Below are 24,593 nucleotides of genomic sequence, written 5' to 3'. Positions count from 1 at the left end.
GGCCTGCAAGGCTGCATCCGAGTCCATGATGAGACTCACAGATACACAGCTCAGCCCCGATCTCCCAAAAATGAGCTAAAACATTGAGAAAACCATGCAAAATTGAATAAAAACAAGTCATTTCTAGAGTGGAATGTTTTTTTTTATTCTTCTAATCAACACATAGGTCGGACATCAGGTTTAAAAAAAACAAACAAAAAAACATCTTTTACAACTTGATTTCATCAAATTGCTGACAGTAGAAATATACTTTGACAAGAGAAAAAACATAACACAAGGTCCACTTAGTAACAATTTGAAGCAATATCAGTGGATTTATTTATCAGTTGCCACAGAGACTGAGCTGTTATTATTTCATCCACAGTATTTTTAGCCCTTCTCATTCAAACTGGCATTCTGGTAAAGCTTGAAACTTCACTCATAACCCCTAAAAAATAAAGGCTCAAACAATCCCAAAGTTTACCTCATAAAGTTCCATCAGTTTCTAAACTGAGGCTTAGCCATCATAGACAGGTCCTGCAGTTGGCACAGATACATTCTCTCCTATACTGACCTTTTATGTTCATGCTAATCTGTGACACCTACAATCTTCAGAAAAAACTTGCAAGTACAACCCAGCTGGGAATGATTACCTTCTTCAGATTTTTATGCTGCCTATTGATTTGATACAATATAAAATACAACCTCACAAAGCAAAATATATTTTTATACATCAGATTACACACATAAAACTTCAGCAATGAATGAATCTGTAACTTTAGATTGCTTCCTTAAACTAACATTAAAAATTGCATTTACTATGGAAAGCAAAAGCAACCTTTAAACATGCAATTAATACACAGTAAAAAGCAAATTTAAAGATTCTGATTATGAAAACTCATTAGAAATAGAAAATTATTTTCTATCTGTTGTTCTACATGCTATATGCTCAGCCTCCCCTTGCTCTTCCGATGATGGCGAGAATGTAGAGGAAGATGTTGATGATGTCTGTGTACAGGTTCAAGGCAGCAAACACATATTCTTCAGGACTTAGTGCCAGTTCCTTGTTGCCAAGCAGCAGCTGCGTGTCCACTGCCAAGAACTAAAACACACAAAGAAATTTAAAACAGGTCAAACATTTTATGCGCTGTTGCACAAAGTCAACTTCAGCCTTAAAAAGGCATCTATCTTGTTGTGAAAAGACTAATAGAATTTCTTTTGTGTCTCTAGCTGTTTCCTTGTCTTTTTCTCTCCATATTTCAGGAATTCTACAAACAAAGGTCTCTGTGGAAATAAGAACTGTAAGACACACAAATACAGACAACCTACTGGATCCATCTGATTTTTTAAACACAGTAAAGGAACAAAAAACTAGAAGTTTTTTTTTTTTTTGGCAAAGTCACAAAAAAACTGATGCAATATGACTTGCAATCACAGAAGCTGCAACCACAGAAACTACAAGTTGCTTCACCAGCTTTGTTTTAAACAACTATGAGGTATCTGGCCCAGAATATCTATGAGTTTTAAACTTTTAAAGTGCGTATTAAAGTATCGTGAGTGATCAAATTAAGACTGCATCCCTGCGTGGATGACAAGTATTTTAATAAGGAAATCCTTAAAATCACCAGTGTAGAGTGTTTTCTCTTCAATCAAAGAGTCAATGGGTTTAATTCCTAACCTCTCCAGCCTACTTGACAAAGTTTTTTTTTTTTGGCCAGGATACTAGAGCCCATAGTGCCTCTAATTACGTGTTCATCACCTGTACATTGCTTTTGGCTAAAACTAACTGCTAAATGATTGTATTTTTGGAGCTTCAGGCTTTGCTTCTTTTTGTTTCTTTACTTTATTTCATGATCTGGTAAAGGTCTTTCATAAAAAATTAATTTTGTTAAGATAAACTCAGAAAACATGGAAATGAATGTTCATTTAAAAGAAAGACGTCAAACAAGATCCTTATAATGCATCTCAGGGTCTTAAATACAAACTAAGCATCATTGTCCTTTCATACTCATGAACACCATTATGGACACTAAAAAAGGCCCGTCAGTCCCATTTGTACTTGGATTGTAACATCTGGTTTGACTAATGGATTTCTGGCTAAAATCAGAACGGTCCAATAGCATTCAACATTAGGTGTTATCATACTTGCAGCTTTTTTCCAAACAAAATCAAACCCCTGACGTGGCAGTAGCAAACTGTTTGTCCAAGTACTTACGCAAGTGAAAAGTAATGCTCCCAGTCCAGCATACACAATTTCCAGAATTTTGTTTTGGATGAAGATGCAGAGGAAGCCGAAGACAATCAGGACGATCAAACAGACAAACAGCACGCCATAACAGGACGTAAAGTCATATTTGGTCTGTGGGTGGAAGACAAGAGTGGTTAAAATACATCTTTGGCAAAAAAAAAATGGTTTATGTCTGTATTTAACATGATGAAAGCAGGAACCAACAAATACAGACCTGGAGAGAGAAGATAACCACTGTGAAGCACACAAATGCTGTGATTCCAACTGCCATGATCACAGACTCTGTCTCATGGAAGCTGGCAATCATTCCCACCATGTAGGACATACTGAGAGTCAGGATGGACTGGAAATATGAAAGACAAATTGAGTACAGCAGCACTGCAGCATGCATTTGCATGGAGTGCAATTTCATCATAAAAACAAGTGGCCAATTATTTCATTGTTACAAAGGTGAATTGTGGGGCTTAATTTAAATGAACCAACTGGTTCAACAGCCTGTAAATTTTACACAAGCTTTGGTGCATGAAAACAGTTACTTGATTACTTTAGCCAGTAGAGATTAAAAGCAAATTAAACTGGCCCAACCTGCAGAAAAGTTGAAGGCCTACAGTCTAGGAAGAACCACTTCATTTCCTGTGTTGTGAATTTCTCCACCATCATTTCCTCTTGAGAAAAAGTTCAGTCTTACCAAAGCAACCAGGTTCCAGGGGTGTCTTCTACGAACACTTCCACAGCAGCTGATCACACAAACCGACACAAAGAATACACCATAGGACACAAAGTAGGTCCAGGTGTTGACCAAGACAAATGCCTTGATTTCATCCACAAAGGTGAAAACAGCCACAAAGGCAAAAGTCACCATCAGTTGGGCAGTTAACACCAGGAATACCTGGAGGGAAAAAACATATTGTTAGCCAACAAAACCCGGGGAATGTTAAAGATGTCTTCTGTGATTTTCACATTGTGTCAAAGAACCAGAATCTTAGTTCTGAAGACTACTAAAACACAAAATGTTGGAAGCTAAGAATCTATGAACTATAAGACGATACCCATTTGGTTGATGAAGAACTGTACTAAAAAAAAAATTGTGCATTATTATTTTTAATCTTTATCAACTTTTCCTTACCTTTCTAACAAAGGCTCGTCTTATAGTCTTGTTGTCTAATCCAAAATCAAAGTCTTGATTGGCATGGAAGGCTGGCGGAGCATCCTCATGGTGGTAGGCATTATCTGAAGTGGCAAAAAAAAAAAAAAAAAGAGATCAAAACTGATTTAGTCACGATCGAAATGTTGTTGAGCTCCAAACTTAAAATACCACAATGTCAGAAATGCTAACTACCGTAGCTGTCAACAAAGCCCGGGGCTGGCGGGGAGTAAGGTGGGCAAGCAGGGTTGACATATCCTGAACTTCCTCCTTGGGGGTCTGATGCCATGCCGAAGGCTCCAGTCGGTGGCGGCGCAAAGGCAGTCGGTGGAGGGAAAGGGACAAAACCAGGTGCGGTGTGGGTCCCATACATCGCTGGACCTGGAGGGTCCATGCCAAATGCGACAGGAAAAGCCGGATTACCGGGAAGAGGGGGCTGAGAGGCTCCCACCTCCACGGGAGTGTACTCGGTCTTTTCGGTTGTCATCTCTGCTTCAGATCCGGACAGTAAGACAACAATGTTGCGCTAGCGGAATGGCTCTGGGAATTATAGGGAAATAAAGGAGAATTATATAAAATAAAGGAGAATAAAGGAGAAGTCAAATGAAACGTTGTCACCGAAACAGTAGTTTGGTGATGAAAGCTGGGAGATCCCTACAACAAAGCGATCACGTGACAGCGGTGTCTTCCGGTTGATATCGGAACACGATAAACGTGTGAATTGTTAAAGAAAACTAAGACATTTTACAGTTTATCTACACGTTTTATTTTTCAATGAATTATACACAGGGAAGATTAATATACGGTGTAGATGTAATAATTATTACCAAAGAGAAAAATTTCCATTTTTTTCTCAGTTTTAACCAGATTCGCGAGCTCTAAGAAATTTAGGCCACAAATTTTACTTCTTGTTAAGAAACGAAACGACCTTCACGCTGTGGTCATTTGTATTAGCTGTACGTATTAAGGCGTCGTACATTATATTAATGTATATTTAATCAATGGCAAAAAGCAATATCTTCACGTTTTCCTTTAACTTATTTTTGACGAGATTAAAAAAAACTCAGCCTATGGCTAGCCAGCAGAAATACAACAAAATACGTCCAGTATTTAAACACTTACAGTAAACCAAGGAAAATTGTAAATGTAATCTGGCTTCCTTAGCGATTATTCGTGGACCCCTTCCACAGGCTCTTTATTTTCAGGGCACTCAAAGAGCCAGAAAACTACCCTTTGACTAAAACTACCTCTACTGCTTTATGCGGAAACTGCAGAGTTCACGCACCAAAAAATAAATGGGAGAAATCGCAATCGCATGCATTTCATCCGCAGCTGGAGATGAATTTTTTAATGTTTCCGTTGAGTTTCTATTGTATGCATTGAATTAGTATGTCTGTCAAAAATATATTTTATTCACATTGTAGCGATATTACAAACTTTTGTATATTTAGTCATATTTTATGTAATTGATCTAACTTTAACTTTAATTGCCGATTGTTCAGTCACCTAGATATAAAGTGGCTATATAGGAAGGATTCGTTCACTTTTCAAGTGTAGTTTAGACTTCAGTTTTTTTTTCATACTCAATGAAACAAATTAAAACCATTAAAACCAAATCATTGTATTGAATTTGATGTTCATGAACGCCTCACTGTGAGAGACTGTATGTATTGTAAACTTTCATGTTGAGCTGGCTCCGCCTCATGTGCGTAAGTAAAATCGAAAGCAAGGATTTCAAAATGATGCGTGACTCTTCGTAGCTCAGAGTATTTTATTTACTTCATGGATAACACATATTAATAACTCTCAATAACCAGCAGGTGTCAGAAGGCGACAACTTAGGCAAGAAAAAGTTATGGCAATTGAAAAGAATCTTAATTTCATCCAAACCAAACAGTGTTTATGCCTGCTGGCAATGTGTTAACTTACTAAACCACTAACGGGTGAAGCAACAATGCTACGTTATTTATCCTGTCACTCAGATTGATTTTCCTTTGCCACCTACCTGCACATTTTTTGTCACTCCATGAATTTTGCTTGGCGTTATTGAAGAGGCGAGTTATCAGTATATCTAGAGGAGGAGCTGGGTCACTTTCTAAGTGATATCAGGAGAGAGTCATGGTAAACCTTAGACAGGTTGCTGGTCCATCACAGAGTCAACACAGTGAAGCAAATAACTATTCATGCTCACGCTCAATCCTAATGAGAATTTAGAGACACCATATTCACATATATGGTTTTATGCTGTTGTAGAAAGCTGGAGAACCCAGAGGAAACATACACATGCATAAGGGAAAAAATGTAAACTCCACACACAAAAAAAAAGCCCAAGCAAGGTTCAAATTAGGAATCTTTTCACTTCAATGCAGCTGTCCAGACCAGTCATCAAACACAAAAGATATTCTTTTGTATAAAGTTATAATTGAGTTTAACAAAAAAAAAACCAAAAAAAAAAAAAAAAAACCAAAAAACATTTCATTTAAAGACAGTGAGATACAGCATACTTCAAAACCAATATGTATTTTTATAATGTCTATTTGATAGTTTTCCTGGCATTAAAATGAAGATAGAAGAAAAAAATTAAGTTTCGCTGGACAAATCATTATCTTGAAAAATGTCAATATCGGCCCAGAATTCCAACATGCATCACTACTATCAACATAATTTTCACAATCATGTGCTTTTGAAATGCATATATGTTGGAAAGTATTTAATTGTCCAATTGGGTTTTTCTGTATCAGAAATTTGTGCCAGAATTATATTTATTAGAAACACATAGATGTAAAATTCGGTGACCGTTATATTTAGGTAGAACACTGAAGGGACTAAAACCTTAATGCATTATTTAGCAGCTTCAGTTCTGTAACCATGACAACAACCACTTGCCATCATTCAACTTGAAGTTTGTGAACAACACCAGCAATTGAGAGTGCACCAATAAAAAAAAAAAAGAAGTGAAGATAAATTTGAATTTTATTTCCCAAATTACAATATTTGGTGTCATGCATTACAAGGTGAAAAAGGCGATGCCCTGCCATTCCAACCATCTGATGTCAAAAGACAAGAAATGTGAGAAATATTAAAAGATTGCAGTATACATAAGCACTGTCCTTTATCAAACTGGTCAAGTATAAAAAGCAACATTTAAGAGTTACAAATCTTAGAGACAACAACATTAAAACTACATAAAGTAGAAAAATCTTTGAACTTATTTCCAACTTTTCACTCATTTGTTCTTTGTACAGACTGTAGCAATTTGGTAAGCTGTGCTTATTTAACCATCACATGCTCTTAGACATGAGAAACGCAGCAGCACATGGGACGATGTTCTACAGCAGGCTTCATAGTTCCATGTGGAAAAAATAATAAGAGGGTTTATTGCTGTAAGGCTCCAGAATAAATACATAAATAGTATAATTTAAAAGGCACACTATGAAACATTTTATCAACATGAAGGATTCACATTCAGCAGTGCTTCTTCCCTTTTGCTCTTTTTCCTTGAGGTGTAATGCAAAGGGAAGAAAAATGAGTGCTTCTACCAGCTTCAGCTATTATTCATATGTACCATCAAGAAAACACAGTTTAATTAAACTTCTTTTGGGTGTCTAATCTAGATCACCTCAAATGCAGTTCCAACAAAATACTGACTTTCCATTCAACATATGCATAGCTTTACCAAGGAAAATAGTGGTCCAAAACTATGAAATACTGAAAACTGAATGACAATTTAACCCACTGTTCTCATGTACATCTTTTTGTTGGTTTTTAAAATGTAGTGGAAGAAACCTGATCATAAGACATGAAAGCAGTTGGGAGCTTCATACTAATTCTGCTGTGCAATGGTTCACACAAAGTCTAATGAGTGTATTTCAGTTAACAAGAAATAATTTAATGCTGTATAAATATTAAATATTCATATACATCCAATACTGATGTCACTTGAATAAAATTTACAGTTATTCCTCATCTGTCTCCATATTTTTTCAGGCTCTTTGGTGGGAAGACTGATAAGGTTAAACTTGAGATGACAACTATTACTGTCTGCCATTCCTAATGTCCCCCCTCTTTACTAGTAGAGGGGACCTCTATTTTGTTTTCTTCCAACTTTAAAGGTGGTCTTCGTGCTTTTTACTGCATGCGATCCGTTTGGAGCTGCTGGGGCTGGTACTGGCTGAAGGCTGCAGCAGCAGCAGCAGCTCCTGGGGTGGCAGCAGTGGCGAGTGGCTGCTGAACAGTGTATCCATACCCTGCAGTAGTCATGTAGCTTGTTGGTGCTGGTGAGGCTGCATATGGATACTGCTCATAAGCAGCGGCAGCAGCAGCAGCCGTGGCAGCAGCAGCAGAGTACTGGGCATAAGCTGCTCCAGTATAGTCAAGGTATGGAGAGGTTGCAGCAGCAGCTGTTGCTGTAGCAGCAGATGGCTGTACATGAGGGATCACCACGCTGGGTTGGACAAAGGCTTGAGGATAGACATAGTGGGCTGGGATCCTGTAGGACACAAAGACACACAGGTTCAGAGCAGAGCTACACTTGGATGAATTTTCAACGCTGAAACTAAACTCTGGAAAACTGAAAAGCAGGCGCCAAATATGTCAATCCAGTCCTCAGAGCACAGCAAATCCATTCATTAACAGAAAACCCTACCTAGAAACGACCAGTTAAAAAGCAGCAAAACCACAAAGAAACACAAGCGCAGCTTTTTAATTTGTTTTAAATAAGAAAAGAATAACCTCGATCTGAAACACTTGAAGGCATTAAAAGAAGACAAAGCCAAGCTCTGCACCACTGAAAACCACGAAAAACCATATTTGACAAAATGCGAGCTTATCACAAAACACCACAACATATCAACACAAGAGATGGACATTATTCTGTCCACACCAACAGCACACATACAGGCATGCCCACACGTGTTAATAGGCCCCTAAAAACAGAAAAAAGGCTCTCTGAATGAGCAGCCAAAATGCTGTCAATGCAGCTTTTAAATGAACTGTAGTATCTTTTCAAGTGCTTAGATGTTTAAGGTTCTCCTGAGCCCTTTCTATATCAAATTGTTTTAAAGAATTACACAAACTTAGCAATGACAAAGAACTGTGTAGGAACAACGACGTCAGCCTAAAGAACAATAGGAGCGAAGGACCAGGGTATAAGTGGACAAACACAAACCTTTGTATCTGGGTAAACTTGTCCTAATTTCAAACTTGTGTTGAAGTCACCCTCAATAAATATACTGAGGAGCAGGTGTGAATTATATCTGTCCACATATAAGTGTCTCTACCCCTCGCTCCCCTCCCCCTCCTACAGACATACACCCCCACACAAACATACACGCACCAACTTGACTGACAAGGGAGGCTGGAAGCATGCTATTTTTGCTCCTCTTGTCATCTCCAAAGGACAAACTGATCTTCTCCTTTAGTAACACATGGCAGACTGCTTGTCGGCTACGGAAACTACCTTCGCTGTACTACTGTTTCAGCAACTTTCTTGAATTTTTTATGATCAGACTGGAGGTGTTCCAGCTGATTAAACACTGGGGCACTGTCAACATGAGCTAAATCTTTTGTCCTATGGCTGTATAATGAACATACAGTTTTAAATTTGTATTTGTATTTTTTTGTTTTCTAACTCCAATTATTACATCTTATATTCTTTCCTTTGGCACAACTTTTTTTTTTTTTGTTTATTAAATTTGTTTAAATGCTTAAAGTGCACATGTCTTTATAATGTCTTTTGAAGAGGAGGGGATGAACATTTTGCCATCCTGAAAGTTATGAGCTAAATAAAGGTGCTTTGTAAATCACCAGGACACATGGGTAATCCCAAGCACGTAACCAAACGCCTTCACAGGCGCATGGCCTGGCCCACCTGTTGTCCACAGCCGAGCGGCCCTGTGTGTGCGCCATACATTATTAACAGCACCGCTGAGTGACTCCCATTTTCCATCTGAATTTGAGAGGCTGTGCAGATCTCTGTAGGGAACAGCTGCTGTCTGAGATCCCTGTCTCCAGCCTAAAGTACAGCACCATTTTAGTTTGTTTTACTGTTTTGCAGTTAAATTATGAATCCATAACCTCATGTAAAGTCATTGACTGTCTAAGCTTTAATTTGGTTGTGTGCTGTTAATTAAAAAAAAAAAAAAAAAAAGATTCAAAATGTATTTTTTGTCACAGTATGAAGTACAGTCACTTGAGTGACAAGAAAGACTTACATCTTAAAAAAAAAAAAAAAAGGGGGGGGGGGGGGGGGCGTCATCGAAAAGTTATAAGCTACAAGTAAAGAAATAGGTTAATAATTTAAAAAACAACAACAATAAAACAAACAAAAAAAAAAAAAACACAGCATCATGGGTAAGAAAACAGAAAAAGAACTCCTGCATGCAAGCCAGTTTGTTTTGTTGCAGGGGATCGATATTGAAATCAATACACTGTGAGTGATCATCAGCTGCCCCTTTGACAACAAAACACTTAATGTTAACTAGAAAACCGGAAAAAATAAAAATAAAACCACAGGCTAAAGCACAATCATTAAAAATGTGAAAGACTGAACACTCCATTGCAGAGTTATACTCCCTATCAATACTGAAAGTCTACACAAAAATCCCCCTTCTGCACACCCCACCTCCCCCACTGCAAGTAGAAATAGGCACACAGTTAAGCTGAACACCACATCATACTGAAAACAAGACACACACCAATCTATGTACTATAGAAAAACTGAAAATAAAAATAAAATAAAAACAAAAGCCAAAGACTTCCATGCATCTAGTCACCATTTCAGCTCGTTTGTGTATGTCAGAGTATACAGGTAACACTTTAGTGCTCTGCCCAATGCAGACTCAGCTATTCCTCAAATCATCATGTCCCTTCATCAGCTATTTTAACCGTTACCGAGCCTGTCAGATCAGAAAGAGATAGACAGCATGAAGTCAAGTCCTGTTGTTGCTGGGGACAAATGCGCACTTCCTTTACAGTCCCCCCCACCCCCAAGCAAAGGTAAATACATAAAACACTCATATACCCTCATTCAAGGTGAAAACAATTACAACAGATAATAAATGGTCATAACAAACAAGTGTTTTTTCCATTTAAATGTACAGATTTTGTTACAGAAACAAGGTTTTACACCTTAACATACCCGTAAGGTCTTTGGATGAATGCTGGATGGATCTGAGGCACACCAAATGCAAATCCTACAATTAAGACAAACAGTTGTTAGTTTTGTTTTAAATCTTGAGGGTTTGCTTAAATAAAGAACAGACACAAGAAAGTATCGGTATTTAATACTTCAAAGATAAGGATATTAAGCAACTTAACTTTTAAATTACATCTGAAAACTTTATAGTTAAGATCAGGCCAAGTAGATGAGTGAGTAGAGGAAGAAACCGTCACCTGGCTGAATGACTCTGGGTTTGGCCCCCAGGTAGGCCAGGTTCACATTGGCCTTCCTGCCATCTATAATGGGGTTGGGGTCCTTACAGGCTCGGTCAGCTGAAGCCCGGTCGGCCATGGTCACCTAAAGACAACACATTTTCCATTCAACTTGTGCTAATATCCAGTTTTGTTGCAGATTATTCTTGACTTTCCTCACTTAATGTAAAATAAAATAGTTCCCAATAGTTTATCATTCATCCCTGTCTTTCTGTCACAGTATTGAACAACAAACTACCAATTTCTAACTATTTTTGAGAACAGGAAACAGTACAGTAAGTTCAGTGCCAACACTGATCAATTGATCCACGACCGTGGGTGTGTACTACCAGTTTTTAAAAGCCCTGGTACATGCCAACAACTTGCAACTTACAAATCCATAACCTCTGGATTTCCCCGTCTGTCGATCAGTTATAACAACAGCTTCTTCGATGTCTCCAAACACCTCGAAATACTTTCTCAGACTTGCGTCCGTTGTGTGATAAGGAAGGCCTCCCACAAAGATCTTGGTGAACGTGGTGTCTTTCTGTGCCGAGTGCATCATTTGTGGAAATGAATACAAGTGACTCCTCGGAAGTTTTCAGGTCAGATAAAGTAAAGAGCGTTTAGTTTGCGGTGCGGACACGCTGCCCCCTGGTAGTATGACTGACTGGGGCTGAAGGAGGAGGAGGAGGAGGACACCTGTTAGTTTGTTGTGAAGTTTTCCCAGTTGTCAGCGTGTGTGTCAGAAACTTAACTCCACCCAGATCCAGGCCGCCACGCAGTGTTCAGGCTGGCTACTGCCGCACAGCTGCTCAACAGCGGCAGGGGCGCACAATGGAGACTGCTGCAAGCACAAGCTTTGCTCCTTCAGGCTTTAGGTTAGATTATCCCACAGATTCTCATGTTAGACAGGATTTCCCCCCCCCCCCCCCCCCCCCCCCTTTGTATATTATTGTGATTAGTATAAAAAATTTTTGTTTAGGAATTTCCCTCCACATCCCATGTAATCAGACCAAGTCCCAAGAGTGTTTATCTTTTTTTTTTTTTTTTGGAGGGTGGTGGGGTGGGATGCAGTGGGGGGAGGGGTATTATTACTATTATTATATTTTTATTTTTATTATAACAGTATTTTTATAGCAATTTTCAATACCTATAAGTTGATCTGAATACTTTTGGCCAAACTAACGTGTATAGGTTATTTTACAAAGTTTAGACCAACTACATTATTAGGTATTGGAATTAGTCTATCATACATCCATGTTTTATTTGTTATTGTTGACTGTATAATCATTGGTAAAACAAGCTCATTATAAAAGCTCTACGAGAATATTTTTTACTGCACTGTTTAATTTACGATATAGTTTTCTCTTCCCTTAAACTGTCAGCATATCAAATATTCATTGACAAGAATATCTTTTGTTCCAGTTCCAGTTACCTATCGCAGGCATATAGAGTATGACAGACCTAAACAGGCCTACATGAATATCACACTAGTACATTACACATCACTCTGATATAGTATATATTAACCTCTTCCATCCTTACTTTATCCAACACGGTCACTGTCTCCATTAAATTCTTTTGCAAAGCACAAATTGAAGGATGTGATGGTGAGTGCCATTCATAAATACTCTTATAGTTTTGGTGACTGTGAATCCAATTTTGTTTCAATTAACGGCATTGCACATTTTACATTTTCTTAAGGAGGAGCCATTTTATTGGGTTCTATTAAACAGAAGCTCTTCCTTTAAAAGGGCTCCTTAAATACACCATTTAAATGTTATTTAAAACTCTGATAACCACTGAGTGGAAGAAATTTGAATAATATATGTTATGACTTGTCTTTTTAATACTTTTTTTTACTGTGATGAAACTTTATAGACATTCTGTATATATTTAACAAACAAGCCTTCTTGCATATTGTGCCTGGAGGGGCTGTATACTTACATCTTTTATCCAAAAAGAAGTGCCCATTTGTTCTGTAAACCCGCACATTTAGTTGTGTTGTTCATTCCACAAAATCATCATTCTAAGATGTCATTGTTAAGACAGCTAATCAGACTTTTTGATATCGTACAATACATCAACTGCTATTATTGAAAGGGAGAGTTAAACAACCAAACAACAAATGTCTTTACTTTTTGTATCTAGTATAGTTAGGAATACAACCTCTCAGAAAATAAGATGAAAAATTATTCGAATTCACACACTATTCAGGCCTGCTTTTATAAAACACATATAAACCACATATATTTACTTAAATCTGACATTTGTTAAAGAAAACTTTCTTTGTTTTATGAATATCTAAATCTGATGCAGGAAAACTATATACTTAACAACTTGAACACTTTGTCTCTCTCACACACAAAGTTGGCTTAAACAGGTCAAATAAAGAGTCAACACACATGTTGATTGTAAATGTTCTATTCTTGAACATTTTGTACCAATTAAAACAGATACATTATAAATACAATTCTGTACATTATAATAGCGTAAATACTATATTCACATACATTTTTATTTACAACCCCTTTCTTAGGGAGAGCAGCTTTGTTCTCTTCTTTAAAGTAAGATCTTGGGTTTCTTCCATTTACTTAAAATTACAGCTTGAATGTTCAGTTATTTCAAGAACAACTTATCTCCCTGGCTAATCTAAATATGAAATATTTTCTGTAACCTGATACAATCGGCTATTCATCCAGTCCTCTATGTGGAAAAAATGCCTTTTGACATGTGGTTTCACATCAGTCAGTTAACACAGAAGTAGATGGGCAATTGGTTAAAAAGACCTTCAGTCAGTTAGCAAGACAGGTAGCCTGAATATCTCTGGGCTTCATGATACAAATACAGGCTGCAATGCAGTTTCTTTCTTTTTTTTTTTACTCAGTGAACACTTCATTGAGTTGCCAGGGGTTTATGTGCCTTTTGTTTTATGCAAGCAGGGCAATAAGGCATCACCATATCCAAGCTTCGGACAAAGTCTAGCCGCTTTGTTCAGAAGATCTGAGCGACCGCACACAATTCTTCAGTTACAAATATTTTATCAGTCCACTATGGAAGACGGTGGGCGAACTCTCCAAGAATCCTTTCCAGTGCAAGCTTTCAAACAGCAACAGACTGATGCTGGATGGGGATTACTTCCTCCACAGTGTTACAGTACATCAATAAGATCATTTCTAACTGGGCACCCCAAAAGCAGTTTTCAGGTTTTGCAGATTTGTCTTATATTCAGGGCATGTGGCATTACACCTCGAGATATGGCACTAAGCTTTACTTGGACACATCAGTTTATAGTGAATACCTCCGTATATGCGCATTAGAAAAATAACATATTACTCATAACAGCAGATATGGAACCATAGTTCTTTGGTTAGCCCTGATATAGCATATTGATGTAAATATCAATGTTTACTTACAGTAGTACATTCTTAATCTTCAAATCCCAGATCACTCAGTTACGAGCCTCAGAAAAAGGGATGCATTGTCATACAAAAATATTATATATAACATTCAGAACCAATGTAAGAAAAAGGATGTGGGTAATATTCCACTCCCAGTTAAAAGTTAGGTCCTTCTATAAAAATATGACCGCATAGAAAACTTAAGAAATGTGCATAGTTATTTTTTTTACTTATCTGTGAACAACAGCAAAATACCTTCATTAACTGCACAGGTAAAATATGCCTTAACAAACTGTCCACACCAACAGAACCTATTAGCTCAGAGACCTGAGTGGTCAGAAATGAGCCTCCAGGTCAGTCACAGGGGGGACTCTTGGGTCCCTGTTATTCCTCAGAAGAAGAAGTTCGTCTTTGGGTCCTATCTGATCAGAGTCTGGGGTTCTGTGTCCATGGAGGGTGGTCCTCTGGTAAGTCGAGATGGCTTAACAAACACACCATGGCCAGGGGGGCAGCGGAAGTAGACTCTACCCTGGACAGTTCCATTGTGCTTACCTACAGGAAAGTTAAGCATAATTAATTAAGCTCTTATGTGATTTGTCACAGATGCAGATAAAAAAACATGGTATTTGATATGTATCCTATCTTACGTATCTTATTGTAGCATTTACCACTTACTAACAGTGAAATGCAACAGTCTTAAATATTCTGTATTAGACTGTCTTTACAGCTTCCCTTAACATGCATCTTAAAAGAGATACAATTTTTTGCATCCACTGCATGCTCTCTCTCTCTCTCTCTCTCTCTCTCTCTCTCTCTCACACACACACACACATCTGCTCTGGGGGACCTAAAGAAGAGCTCCTACAGAGCTACAAAGCAAAGGATAGGAAAACTTCACAAAGAAAGACCCCAGCTGAGAAGCTATTGGCTGTGAGGCAAAAATGTCTGCATGAATAAAGTCATATGTGAATAAAAAAAAAAAGCACCATAATGGCAGCTTAAGCTATGACTGCCTCATTTTTCTGTAGTAGCGTGAATAATTACACTTTTCAGTAAACCAAACATCAATCAACTGACAAGAGCCACATGACTAGTGATATTCCCTTTTCTCCATCACATTTTAGATGAACCTGTAAAATTTCAGCTCTTACCTGTTATTAATCCAGGAGATACAAATCAACATGAGGTTTCAAATGAATTTATTTTTAATAGCCTCAGTTTCTTAACGCATATGAAAGCTGCTAAATGCTCTGCATTCTGGACACATTTATGTTCACAACGTTGTATTGGATTGTAAATGTTTACACTACTATACGATTTAACACTCATTATCAGTTTTAGATATTTTTTTTGCATGACAGCTATTCTGATTATTTTTCAAATGATTTTTCAAACAAAGATACATAATTTTTACTAGTGGTTCCTTTTCTAATATGATCTAAAGACTGGTTCTTTTTTTTAACTTTTGGCTTGTTAGTAGCGAAAACAATATAAAAGTGTTGATTGAAGGCATGATTGAAAACAGTTCATCATTTTCAGACATTTAAATAGGCAAAAATTAGAAAAAAAGGGGGGAAAATCATGATATGTAATAATAACTTAAAGCACCTACACCAGTGAGCCCTTAAATAATATTTATTTGTGACCGATATTTTAGTGATCCAAAGTTATAACCACACTTCTACAGTAAATGTTTGTTTGTTTTTTTAAATAAATGTTCCTGACTGTATTTATATATTAATTAATATTGTCAGCACAAACATTTAAAGCACAAACATGATCACAAAGGAACCACAGATTATTGTCCCTGATGGGATCTTGTGTGATGACTACCAGCAATACTTATTCACATAAATATCTGTTTATATTTGTTCCTCTGTTGTTTCCACCATAAACAAGCCGTAGAGAATACATGAGCTCAGTTTGTGGAACGATTTAACGGATTTAAAATATGAAAACCTTAAATCAAGTAAATTATTACTTTTTTTTTTGTTATTACCCAATAATTAGTTTAGTCTTATTCTTTTGTAGTATCAGAAAGCACTGAAAAGGAACTTACCCACAGCCATGTCCAGCTTTACACCAATCCAGATCCCCTTTGCAAACTCCACCCCTCCAACATAGTGGACCGTTCCTCTCCTTTTCCCCACCCACACCTGTTCCCCAGGTGCCATCCAGTCAGGAAGCTGAGCTACAGGGGTGCTTTCATCCCCACTGGAGTCCCCTGAGGGTTCAGCACTACTGGGATTTGGACTAGGACAGGGACTCCCGTGGGGTAGATCTCCCTGTGCTGGCTCTTGGATAGGAGGCTCTCCTCCTGCTCTTGGAGCTGGGGTAGAGGATGGGGCTGTTGATAAAGGTTTGACCACACATGGTGATGCTGGAGAAGGGGCTGATGGAGAGAGAAATATGAGGGATGAAGATGGAGCTGGGGTTTTGTCAGGTGCAGAAATTGGGGCTTTGACTGAAGTGCAACTCACTGTTGTGTTAGGGAAGGACACAGCTATGCTAACAGGGTGTGAATAATCAGAACCTCTGCGTATTGTATTTTGAGGATTAAATATCTTTCCAGAAACATTTGAGAAAAGCTGATTGTCACTGTCACATGTTTCTACATGATCTTTTTGTATCTGTTGGTTTGTAGAAATATCCGCTCCCTCCTGTTTCCATTCTTCTGTAAAATGTGCTAATTCGTTCTCTCTAATACTGTCATCAGCCCCTTTAAAGTCCGTAAACTCCAGGCTAGTACTAAGAAGACAGTTGTGAGGCAGTGGAAATGAGTGCTGCTTATCCGTACAATTTGGGATATTAACAGGTGAAGAGGCGGACTGAACAAGCAAGGCATGAACCCCACCAGCTGAAAGAGGTGGCTGCTGGCTGTCACTTCCTGCAGAAATACTTTTGGTTTGGGTGTAGGCTTTTCCAACAGGACATCCTGGAGCATCACTGGAATCTCTGGAGGTGCAGCTCAGGTGATCAGAACTCTCGCTGGCACTGAAAGGCATGTCAGACAGCGTGGTGTTGGAGGCACTATGTGAAAAATAACCACTTGTGCAGCTGCTGGCTGTGGGGCTTCGGGACACCTCTTTTTCACTGCCACACCGGCTTCCCTTCAAGTCAGAGCGAAATCCATCCTGACTCTCCAGAGTGGCGTTGTAGACCTCAAAGTTTGCAAAGTCCTCTGGGATGTAAGGCTGGAAGCCACTTTGGTCCTGCAGACTTCGCTTTAGATTCAGAGTGACGTCCACATCAGTCTCCTCGTCATCAGAGTCCTGCTGATCAGAACAAAACACATCCCAAAAACACAATGTTAGCTATATCCTATTGTATGTACCCCCAAATTCTTTTTTTTTAATTCAATTTTTTTTTTTTTTACATTTATAAGGAAAATAAAAACAGTAAAACAAAATGGCAAAATGTAATGATGGAGCATGAACAAAATGTATGAATTTGATGATACATTTTCCCTGGTTATGAACTTAATTTTAAATGTGTTTTTGGTGATTTACAATTTTACTCATGTTCACCTTAACATAAAAGTGGTACCACATATATGCTTCTATACTTCTTTTTCAACCATCTCTGGAGCCATTGCCACACGTACTCAACTAAAAACAAACAAACAAACAAACAAAAAAAAAAAACAAAAATAGAGAAAAAGACATCATTCCTCAATTATAAGTGTTAGTCTAGGTTTGATATTAATTTTACCCTGCTTTTATAAAAAAAAAAAAAAAAGTGATGGTGACATTTTGTTGTCAAAGAATCTTTAAATGCTTGCAAAGAAAATTACAGTATTGGTCAATTTTGTAATCTATAAACTCGAGGATGACTTGCTTCTTGCTTAAGGACATAATTTGGAGGAACTACTCCTTCTAATCAACTAATCAATATTAGCCAATCAGTCTGCTGATCAGATTCCACTAGCCGCATTTAGCTTCTCCCTAACATCAAAATAAACACGTCACCAGGCACTTACTTAGGCTAATGTTTGGGTCAAAAGTCACACGGTATCCCATTAACCGTTTATATGTCAAATGGTCCCAGACTAATAAATAGAAAATAAAAAAAGGTTGAGCTCCATCACGGAAACTCACTGCTTGTGACTCGAAGATCACAGAATGAGTCTTGTGTGGCAGCAATGGATCAGAGATTAGCTGAAGAGGTTTTTGTGTGAACTCTTAAAACAAAGTCTATCATAGTGCACATAAGTGATAGCAGCAGTATGAGCAGTTAATGTGCCAGCAACTATACGTACTGTATGTGTGCAACTCATATGGATGTATGTGTAACACTTACAGCAGTGTATTGTAGTGTGTGGCTGAGCTGTCTGCTGGTGGGAATGGAGGTGGAGGTGGAGGTGGAGTTGGAGGTGAAGATTGGAGTGGAAGGCTTGCAGTGGCCCTCGCTGCCTGCCCTGGGCCGGAGCCAGGTGCAGGGAGAGGGGAGCAGTGCAGGGCTGTCCACACATGAGCGCATGCTCTGCAGATGGGTCAGAACACAGCACATACTTCACACTCACACACAGCATGCATCAGCGGGGCAAGTCAGTTATACAGTTAGTGCCATGCAGTTTAATACACAGTACAATGCTTGAAGTGCTTGAAGTGTTCTAAATATGAGGAACAAAACTTTTTAATTAAAGTAGAAACACTCTTCCTTACACTTATGCGTATATAAGTAAGGATTAAACAGTGAGGAGACGTGCATTAGATGGTTAACATGCACAATGCGGAGTCTATTACACCATGAGGTGCAGCGCATTATAAACGTCTAATGCACGGATCAGGATTGTTTAATCTGCTTATACCATAGTTCCATACAGTAAACATTTTATAACAAATTTGTATTTGCTTTTTACAACACTTGCTAATTATGCTAAAGTATAGGAACTATATCATGTTGGCCTTGATGTACTTTTTATGCAAAACAACTCCTGTGAAGCTATAGCGCATTTCTCTCATTCACCAGTTAAAAGACAGCTGATCTGAATCAGTTGAATAACGCGTTCCTAGTGTGACGCCCCGTAACGGAGGGAAATTACAGTGATTTAACTCGCCAAACTACATGTGCGTATCTGCGAAAATAATGCACGTCAATTGTCATTAGAATGATCACTGTCCATCCGTCTATCCATTCTCCGCTGCTTATCCGGGGTCGGGTCGCAGGGGCAGCAGCCTAAGCAGGGAAGCCCAAGCTTCCCTCTCCCCAGCCATATCTGCCAACTCTGCAGGGGGGATCCCAAGGTGTTCCAAGGCCAGCCTAGAGATATAATCCCTCCAGCATGTCCTAGGTCTTCCCCCGCTCTCTTGTGCCCCACCCCCAGGCCTGGCTCCAGAGGGGCGCCCTGGTGACCCACGTCCAGGCAAGGGAACACTTCTGCCAGGGGTCGTTATCATCATGGGGGTTACTGAGCCGCACTGACGTTGGTATAAATATACATGAATGGAAGGAAGAGGTTTTTTTTGTTCTGTTCTGCTTTCAAAATCATTTTACTGCCATTCTTGAATCAGCAGTAAGAACCAGCACTTATTTTAGTTCACTTCAAGAAAACTAAGTACATGGTTAGTTCAAATGATCAGAGCAGCCAAAAACTATTTGAATTATTTAGTACATCCAATTATGAAACTTGAAACAGCAGGTCATGCTCACAAGTCAGTGGTTGTAAAGTCAAAACATTTACATACATAAAGAGGGATGTTTTAAAGCAGCTTAAGGAAATTTATTTATTTGTTTTTCAATGTTAATAATATATCTATCATGTTTTGGAAATGAAATTTGGTATGGGAAATGTTAAAAACGTAAAAACCAGGATTGATCGTGGAACGACAAATAATGAACCAATGGAAGAGTAGTTTTATGACTGTGAGAACAAAATGGCAAAAACAAAGTTGTGAACACTTCCCACTTGAGCGAGAGTCTTCTTTACCTCTTGTCCAAGTAGCGGCCGGGCCTCAAGAGTTTTCTTTGCTTTGTTTTCCTCTTTGACAGGAAGCAAAGACTTGAGGAATTTAGGTGGCTGCGGTGAGAGGACTTTGAAGGGGCTGGCGCTGAAAAAGGTAGGACTGTCTGGAACCAAACCTATTTGGAAACATTCAGCAGTAACCCAGGCATCATTCTCCACAAATAAAAGACAGTAAAGATGAAATGTAGCTGCTACAGATGGGCTAAGTTTAATTTACCTTGGCTCTCCCTGTTTTTGATGGGTGTGGCACAAAGGTCGCCATCTTGAGGGTTGCAGATGTTGTCCACATGATCGCAGTGGTCCTAGAAAATAACATGAGGTTTTGATCAACATGTAACTAGGGAGCTATATCATGCTTTTACAAACTTTCCACTTAACCTAAATTCACTAAAAGAATAAAATAGCAACATTACTTCTTCCTTTGTACTTGGTAATATGACATTGATTGTGCATTGTGCAACACCTTAGCAAACGATCTTAAAACTAATCTTAAAAACTTAAAAATCTTAAATCTTTTGAATTGATCTTAAAAACTAATCAAGCTAAAACGCAGTCACATATTACAGTTCAAAACGTGAATAAAAAATCTTAAAACTGATTTACCTTACACTCCTCATCCTCACAACCAGTCAAATCTATTTTACAGCATGAAGACTAGGAAGAGAGAAGTATAAGTTTATTAGCTTTAGAAACTTTACAGTCAAACAATTATGTATATTTGTTTAGTATCCAATGCAGTGAGAGATATTTGCTAATTACATGCTGTACATTTGGTGTGCTGATACTCCTTCTCAAGTGTCTCCCTTTTGCGGTGAGTGCTTCTTTCACCGTCACGGCCTGCACAGAATAAAGGGGACAGTTCAGTCAGGACTAAATTTTAGTCAGAGGTTGTTCTCACTGTTTTCAATAATTAAAATTTGTTCTGTAATGTTCGTTTTTTATGTGAACATGGGGAAAAACTGGGACAGACGAAGGAACAGCAACTATTTCCAATGAAAAACAAAAGGCCATATCAGACTTTGCTTGAAGACGATACATGAAAAAGCCTTATGCAAGAGCAAAACACATAATAATATGACCAACTAGGCAAACCTTTTTGGCTTATGTACAAAGTCTAAAGAAGGAAAAAACCTGACAGGTAAAAAATAAATGGAGCTCAATTAAATTACACTGTATTAATTCCAAAAGGGAAAATGCATGATAAAGGTAAAGAATTGAAGATCAGTGGAGACCAATACTGTATTTCCTTGTGATCCATGGAGAATGTGGAGCTAGCTGAAACAACATTAGTCAATCAGAAATGCAGGTGCTGGCCTCATGACCACAGAGGGAGGGCGTGACAAAGCATGTACATGTAATATGAGCAGACTAAAGCAGTTTCAACAGTGGACACTACATATGCCAGTTGCATGGAGGGCATGGATCAGCTGAAATGTCAGCTGATGAGGATTGGAGCTATGATAAGCTGCACATATGTAGAGCTGAGCCTGACTTCTGGCCTGTCTGAGAAAAAATAATCATTTTGTTATGATGCAAGAACTGTAATTCAGTAAGCATGTTTTTTGGTGTTTCACCTGTCGTAGCCTTTCTAGACTCAGGATGTTCTCCACTTCCAGAACTCCCCGTGTGTATTTCTCTATGTAGGTTTCCCCATTCTGAGTCTCCTCACTATCACCACGAGCAGCCATTAGGGCCAAGGTTTCCCTCTCCTCTGGCTCCTCTGAGGCCTGGAAAGACAGAAGAAAAGAAAAAGCTGATGAAGACAACACATCAACAAAAACAGCATGCTGCATTTTTATTCTAATGCATTCAAACATTAAATCTCAGAGGCAGAGTTGTACCTTTGGTATGTTGGAAACAATCTCATAAATCACGCCACAGGAGTAAAGCGTGTTCTTCAAGGACATTCTTCTCTTGAGACTCTGAGTGAAGCTCTGTATGATATAAACCCAGAACAATCTGGATCAGTGCAACACAACCCACTGCAGGTAACCTCATTTTTGCTCTCAAGTTACTTCAGTCTTATTTATTTCAAACCTGCTTGTTATAGATGTTGACAGCAATTCTTTTGCGGAGCACCAGCTCCATGGAGGCGGGGTGACTGAGCTGCACTGTGGCCTTAATAATCAGGTAGATGCGTTCATTAGGAGAAGTGACCCGGTTGAGGTGTACAGAGTCGTGAATGGAAGAGTCCCAGGAGCACAGTGCCAACACCTGGTGAATGTGAGGAGCAGAGTATAATTAATGTATCATCAAGTGCCATCTAAGAGCCTGTTGTTGGAACTAAGAAATAATTTATGCCAACCAATATTCTTAAAGTAGAGCAGATTTAGTCAGCAACCACATTTTCCACACTTCAACTATAGGGACAGAAAATTCTAAAACCTCTCGTCTCATTAAATGGAACAACTGACTTCTGGAGAGCTCCTCAATACGTTTTTAGTAGGTGGATTAACATGCTGCTTCAGTCTACTTCAGTTTCCTAACTGTGCTAAATGAAGAAATGAGTCAGATTGTGCCGTCTATAAATAGTAAATATTAAAACAGAAATAACTGGAAAAGCACTTGGAGAAAGCAACCTCTGCCATGCAACTCATTTCCGCCCATACTGTGAAGAAACTTTTTAAAAAAATTCCTGTGCTCATAATTCCTTCCTGATCACTCAAGAAACTTTTAATGGCCTATAAAGGTAGACCAAGACTCCTTCTAGAAATAAATAAGCACATAAACAAACAATTCACAAAAGCTGCTCAGAGGTTTATATTGCTAACAAACGGACAGACAGACAGATGAACCCAGGAAAAAAACATAACGTCTTTAGTGGAGGTAATTATAAATCCAAGTGGTTCATAAATTTTTTTATAATTGCGTTTATTATTTTTTTGTTTGCTTTGTTTTGTTTGTTTTGCCACCAGAGGGCAGTAATCTTAGTGCTCACCTCTTCATCACTGTGCCTGATGATGGGTAGATAGAAGAACTGGCTTCCATGCTCTTTGGGCAGGATAGAGTTAACACCTGCTGCGTGAGGCCCGGTCAGCTGTTCATTCACTGTCAGATTATCAGCTGGTGGCATAAAAGACTGTTAATATTTGGAAAGCTAAAGAAGAACCAGTGAGTAGCAGCAAGTGTCTGCCTTACCATTTAAGTCCAGGAAGAGAACAGGAATGTGAGCCTCCATCCCCGCAGGTGGAGTCCTGCATGCAGGTTGTTTTAGGTAATGATGAATACAGCATAAAATTTGAGGTAAATAATTATTGCATTCTTTTCTTACCAGTCTGCAGGAGCTCCTGGGATGCCACTGCCAGGTGCAGGTACGAGAACTGCATTTCTCTCTTCAGTGAGGCCAACCCACTGCTCCACTAGCCGAGCTTCACGCTCAACGTCCTCCTCTGACTTTTCTGGACACAACGACAAAGAAAGAAAATTAATGACAGTAATGTTATCTCTGTCACTTCAGCTGTACAGGACCTAAAACTCACCAAGTTTGTTGATGATTTTCTTAATTTGTTCATCGAGATACTCCCGACGTTTGATCAGGGCATCTGACCAGCGCTCTCTAACACAGTTGAGATCCTCTTCCTGGAAGCAGACAGAGAGCAGAATCAGCGCCATGTAGCTCAGCGAGGCTGCAGATGATGTGCTGCAGTGCGCAGGAAAATGTTACCAGGTACTGCTTGTGTGCTCACAGTCCTGATATGTGAACACCACCTTAAAATAGACTCTGCAAATATACTGATGAAGCCAAAAAGAAACTTAATATTTGTGCCAAAACTCAAGATTTTTTATATATATATATATATATATATATATATATATATATATATATATATATATATATATATATACACACACATATATATGTATGTATGTATCAAGCTTTAGGCACGACATCTTCATTCGACCCTTGAGTAACTTACATCATTTATGCACAACTGCATGCACACAAATGCTGCAAAGCCAACCTAATGACTTACCTGAACATGTAGCAGATTATGTCACCAAGTGGGAAAACATTGCCTCTGCAGCAACAGCTGTACTCAAAGAGCCCACAGCCAACAAGTTGATACCAGCACACTTTCACTATGCAAAGTACTGGAGATCATGCATCCATGCAATGCCCTTGCAATTAAGTGAAGGTTTTCAGTGATGACAAGCAAACAGGAGCATTAGTGCGCGCAACTTAAGTGAAAAAGCAACAGAGAATGCAACAAGACCACGGAAGAGATGCTGTGCTCGCTTGGAGCTCAGCCATGGGTGGAACTGTATTTCTAAATGGCAGCTGGCATAAAAATGGCTGGTGTAACTGATAATTACAGCATCAGAAATCATCCACATGTGCAGCTGTTGTTTAATAAAACACTTTTTTTTTTTTATTTAGTCAACACAGGCATAAACTCCTGCCTCACATGCTCTCAGCAAAATGCCTTGTCACAAAACACATGA

General features: G+C 38.7%; 3 protein-coding genes across 10 annotated transcripts in view; all 3 read right to left on the bottom strand.

Moving 5' to 3' along the window:
• Positions 1–158: 158 nt before the first annotated feature.
• On the bottom strand, positions 159–4,634 carry grinab (glutamate receptor, ionotropic, N-methyl D-aspartate-associated protein 1b (glutamate binding)). Its single transcript, XM_079240727.1, has 7 exons — positions 4,494–4,634; positions 3,567–3,911; positions 3,354–3,457; positions 2,916–3,116; positions 2,442–2,570; positions 2,195–2,338; positions 159–1,081 (listed from the first exon to the last, which is right to left on the bottom strand). Exons 2-7 carry the CDS (start codon positions 3,856–3,858, stop codon positions 929–931), a joined length of 1,023 nt encoding a protein of 340 aa, XP_079096853.1. The 5' UTR covers positions 3,859–3,911; positions 4,494–4,634; the 3' UTR covers positions 159–928.
• A 1,692-nt stretch (positions 4,635–6,326) lies between these two features.
• Positions 6,327–11,453, bottom strand: rbm24b (RNA binding motif protein 24b). The gene is made up of 4 exons (XM_079240959.1): positions 11,176–11,453; positions 10,764–10,887; positions 10,510–10,564; positions 6,327–7,860 (listed from the first exon to the last, which is right to left on the bottom strand). Exons 1-4 carry the CDS (start codon positions 11,344–11,346, stop codon positions 7,500–7,502), a joined length of 711 nt encoding a protein of 236 aa, XP_079097085.1. The 5' UTR covers positions 11,347–11,453; the 3' UTR covers positions 6,327–7,499.
• Positions 11,454–13,192: 1,739 nt separating this feature from the next.
• The window catches only part of kif13a (kinesin family member 13A), a 37,925-nt gene continuing 26,524 nt past the window's right edge, over positions 13,193–24,593 (bottom strand). For 5 of the 8 annotated variants that reach the window (XM_079240951.1, XM_079240955.1, XM_079240956.1 and 2 more), the window contains 13 exons: positions 23,630–23,729; positions 23,422–23,548; positions 23,289–23,344; positions 23,089–23,213; positions 22,188–22,364; positions 21,992–22,084; positions 21,725–21,877; positions 20,910–20,987; positions 20,754–20,804; positions 20,368–20,452; positions 20,115–20,266; positions 16,245–17,460; positions 13,193–14,737 (listed from right to left, as the gene is read on the bottom strand). In XM_079240951.1, the coding sequence (XP_079097077.1) occupies positions 14,604–14,737; positions 16,245–17,460; positions 20,115–20,266; positions 20,368–20,452; positions 20,754–20,804; positions 20,910–20,987; positions 21,725–21,877; positions 21,992–22,084; positions 22,188–22,364; positions 23,089–23,213; positions 23,289–23,344; positions 23,422–23,548; positions 23,630–23,729 (2,547 nt within the window). In that variant the 3' untranslated portion in view covers positions 13,193–14,603. Of the gene's footprint in view, positions 14,738–16,244; positions 17,461–18,484; positions 18,668–20,114; positions 20,267–20,367; positions 20,453–20,753; positions 20,805–20,909; positions 20,988–21,724; positions 21,878–21,991; positions 22,085–22,187; positions 22,365–23,088; positions 23,214–23,288; positions 23,345–23,421; positions 23,549–23,629; positions 23,730–24,593 lie in introns of all 8 variants that reach the window. The other 3 variants (XM_079240957.1, XM_079240953.1, XM_079240954.1) reach the window with 3 other exon arrangements.

Source organism: Telmatherina bonti (assembly GCF_933228915.1).
Source record: "Telmatherina bonti genome assembly, chromosome: 5".
Lineage (NCBI taxonomy): Eukaryota > Metazoa > Chordata > Actinopteri > Atheriniformes > Telmatherinidae > Telmatherina > Telmatherina bonti.
Note: the sequence above shows the minus strand (reverse complement) of the source record. Positions and strands in the feature narration are given on the sequence as shown.

Excerpts from the sequence above, each read along its gene's own strand:
- grinab (XM_079240727.1), bottom strand. The coding sequence starts at position 3,858 with ATGACAACCGAAAAGACCGAGTACACTCCCGTGGAGGTGGGAGCCTCT. Across the intron at positions 3,458-3,566 it reads GGGCTTTGTTGACAGCTACG|ATAATGCCTACCACCATGAG; the intron begins GTAGTTAGCATT and ends TTGCCACTTCAG. Across the intron at positions 2,571-2,915 it reads CCTGGAACCTGGTTGCTTTG|TCCATCCTGACTCTCAGTAT; the intron begins GTAAGACTGAAC and ends TCATATTTCCAG.
- rbm24b (XM_079240959.1), bottom strand. The coding sequence starts at position 11,346 with ATGATGCACTCGGCACAGAAAGACACCACGTTCACCAAGATCTTTGTG. Across the intron at positions 10,888-11,175 it reads AATCCAGAGGTTATGGATTT|GTGACCATGGCCGACCGGGC; the intron begins GTAAGTTGCAAG and ends TGTTGTCTTTAG. Across the intron at positions 7,861-10,509 it reads TTCATCCAAAGACCTTACGG|GATCCCAGCCCACTATGTCT; the intron begins GTATGTTAAGGT and ends TGTGTCCTACAG.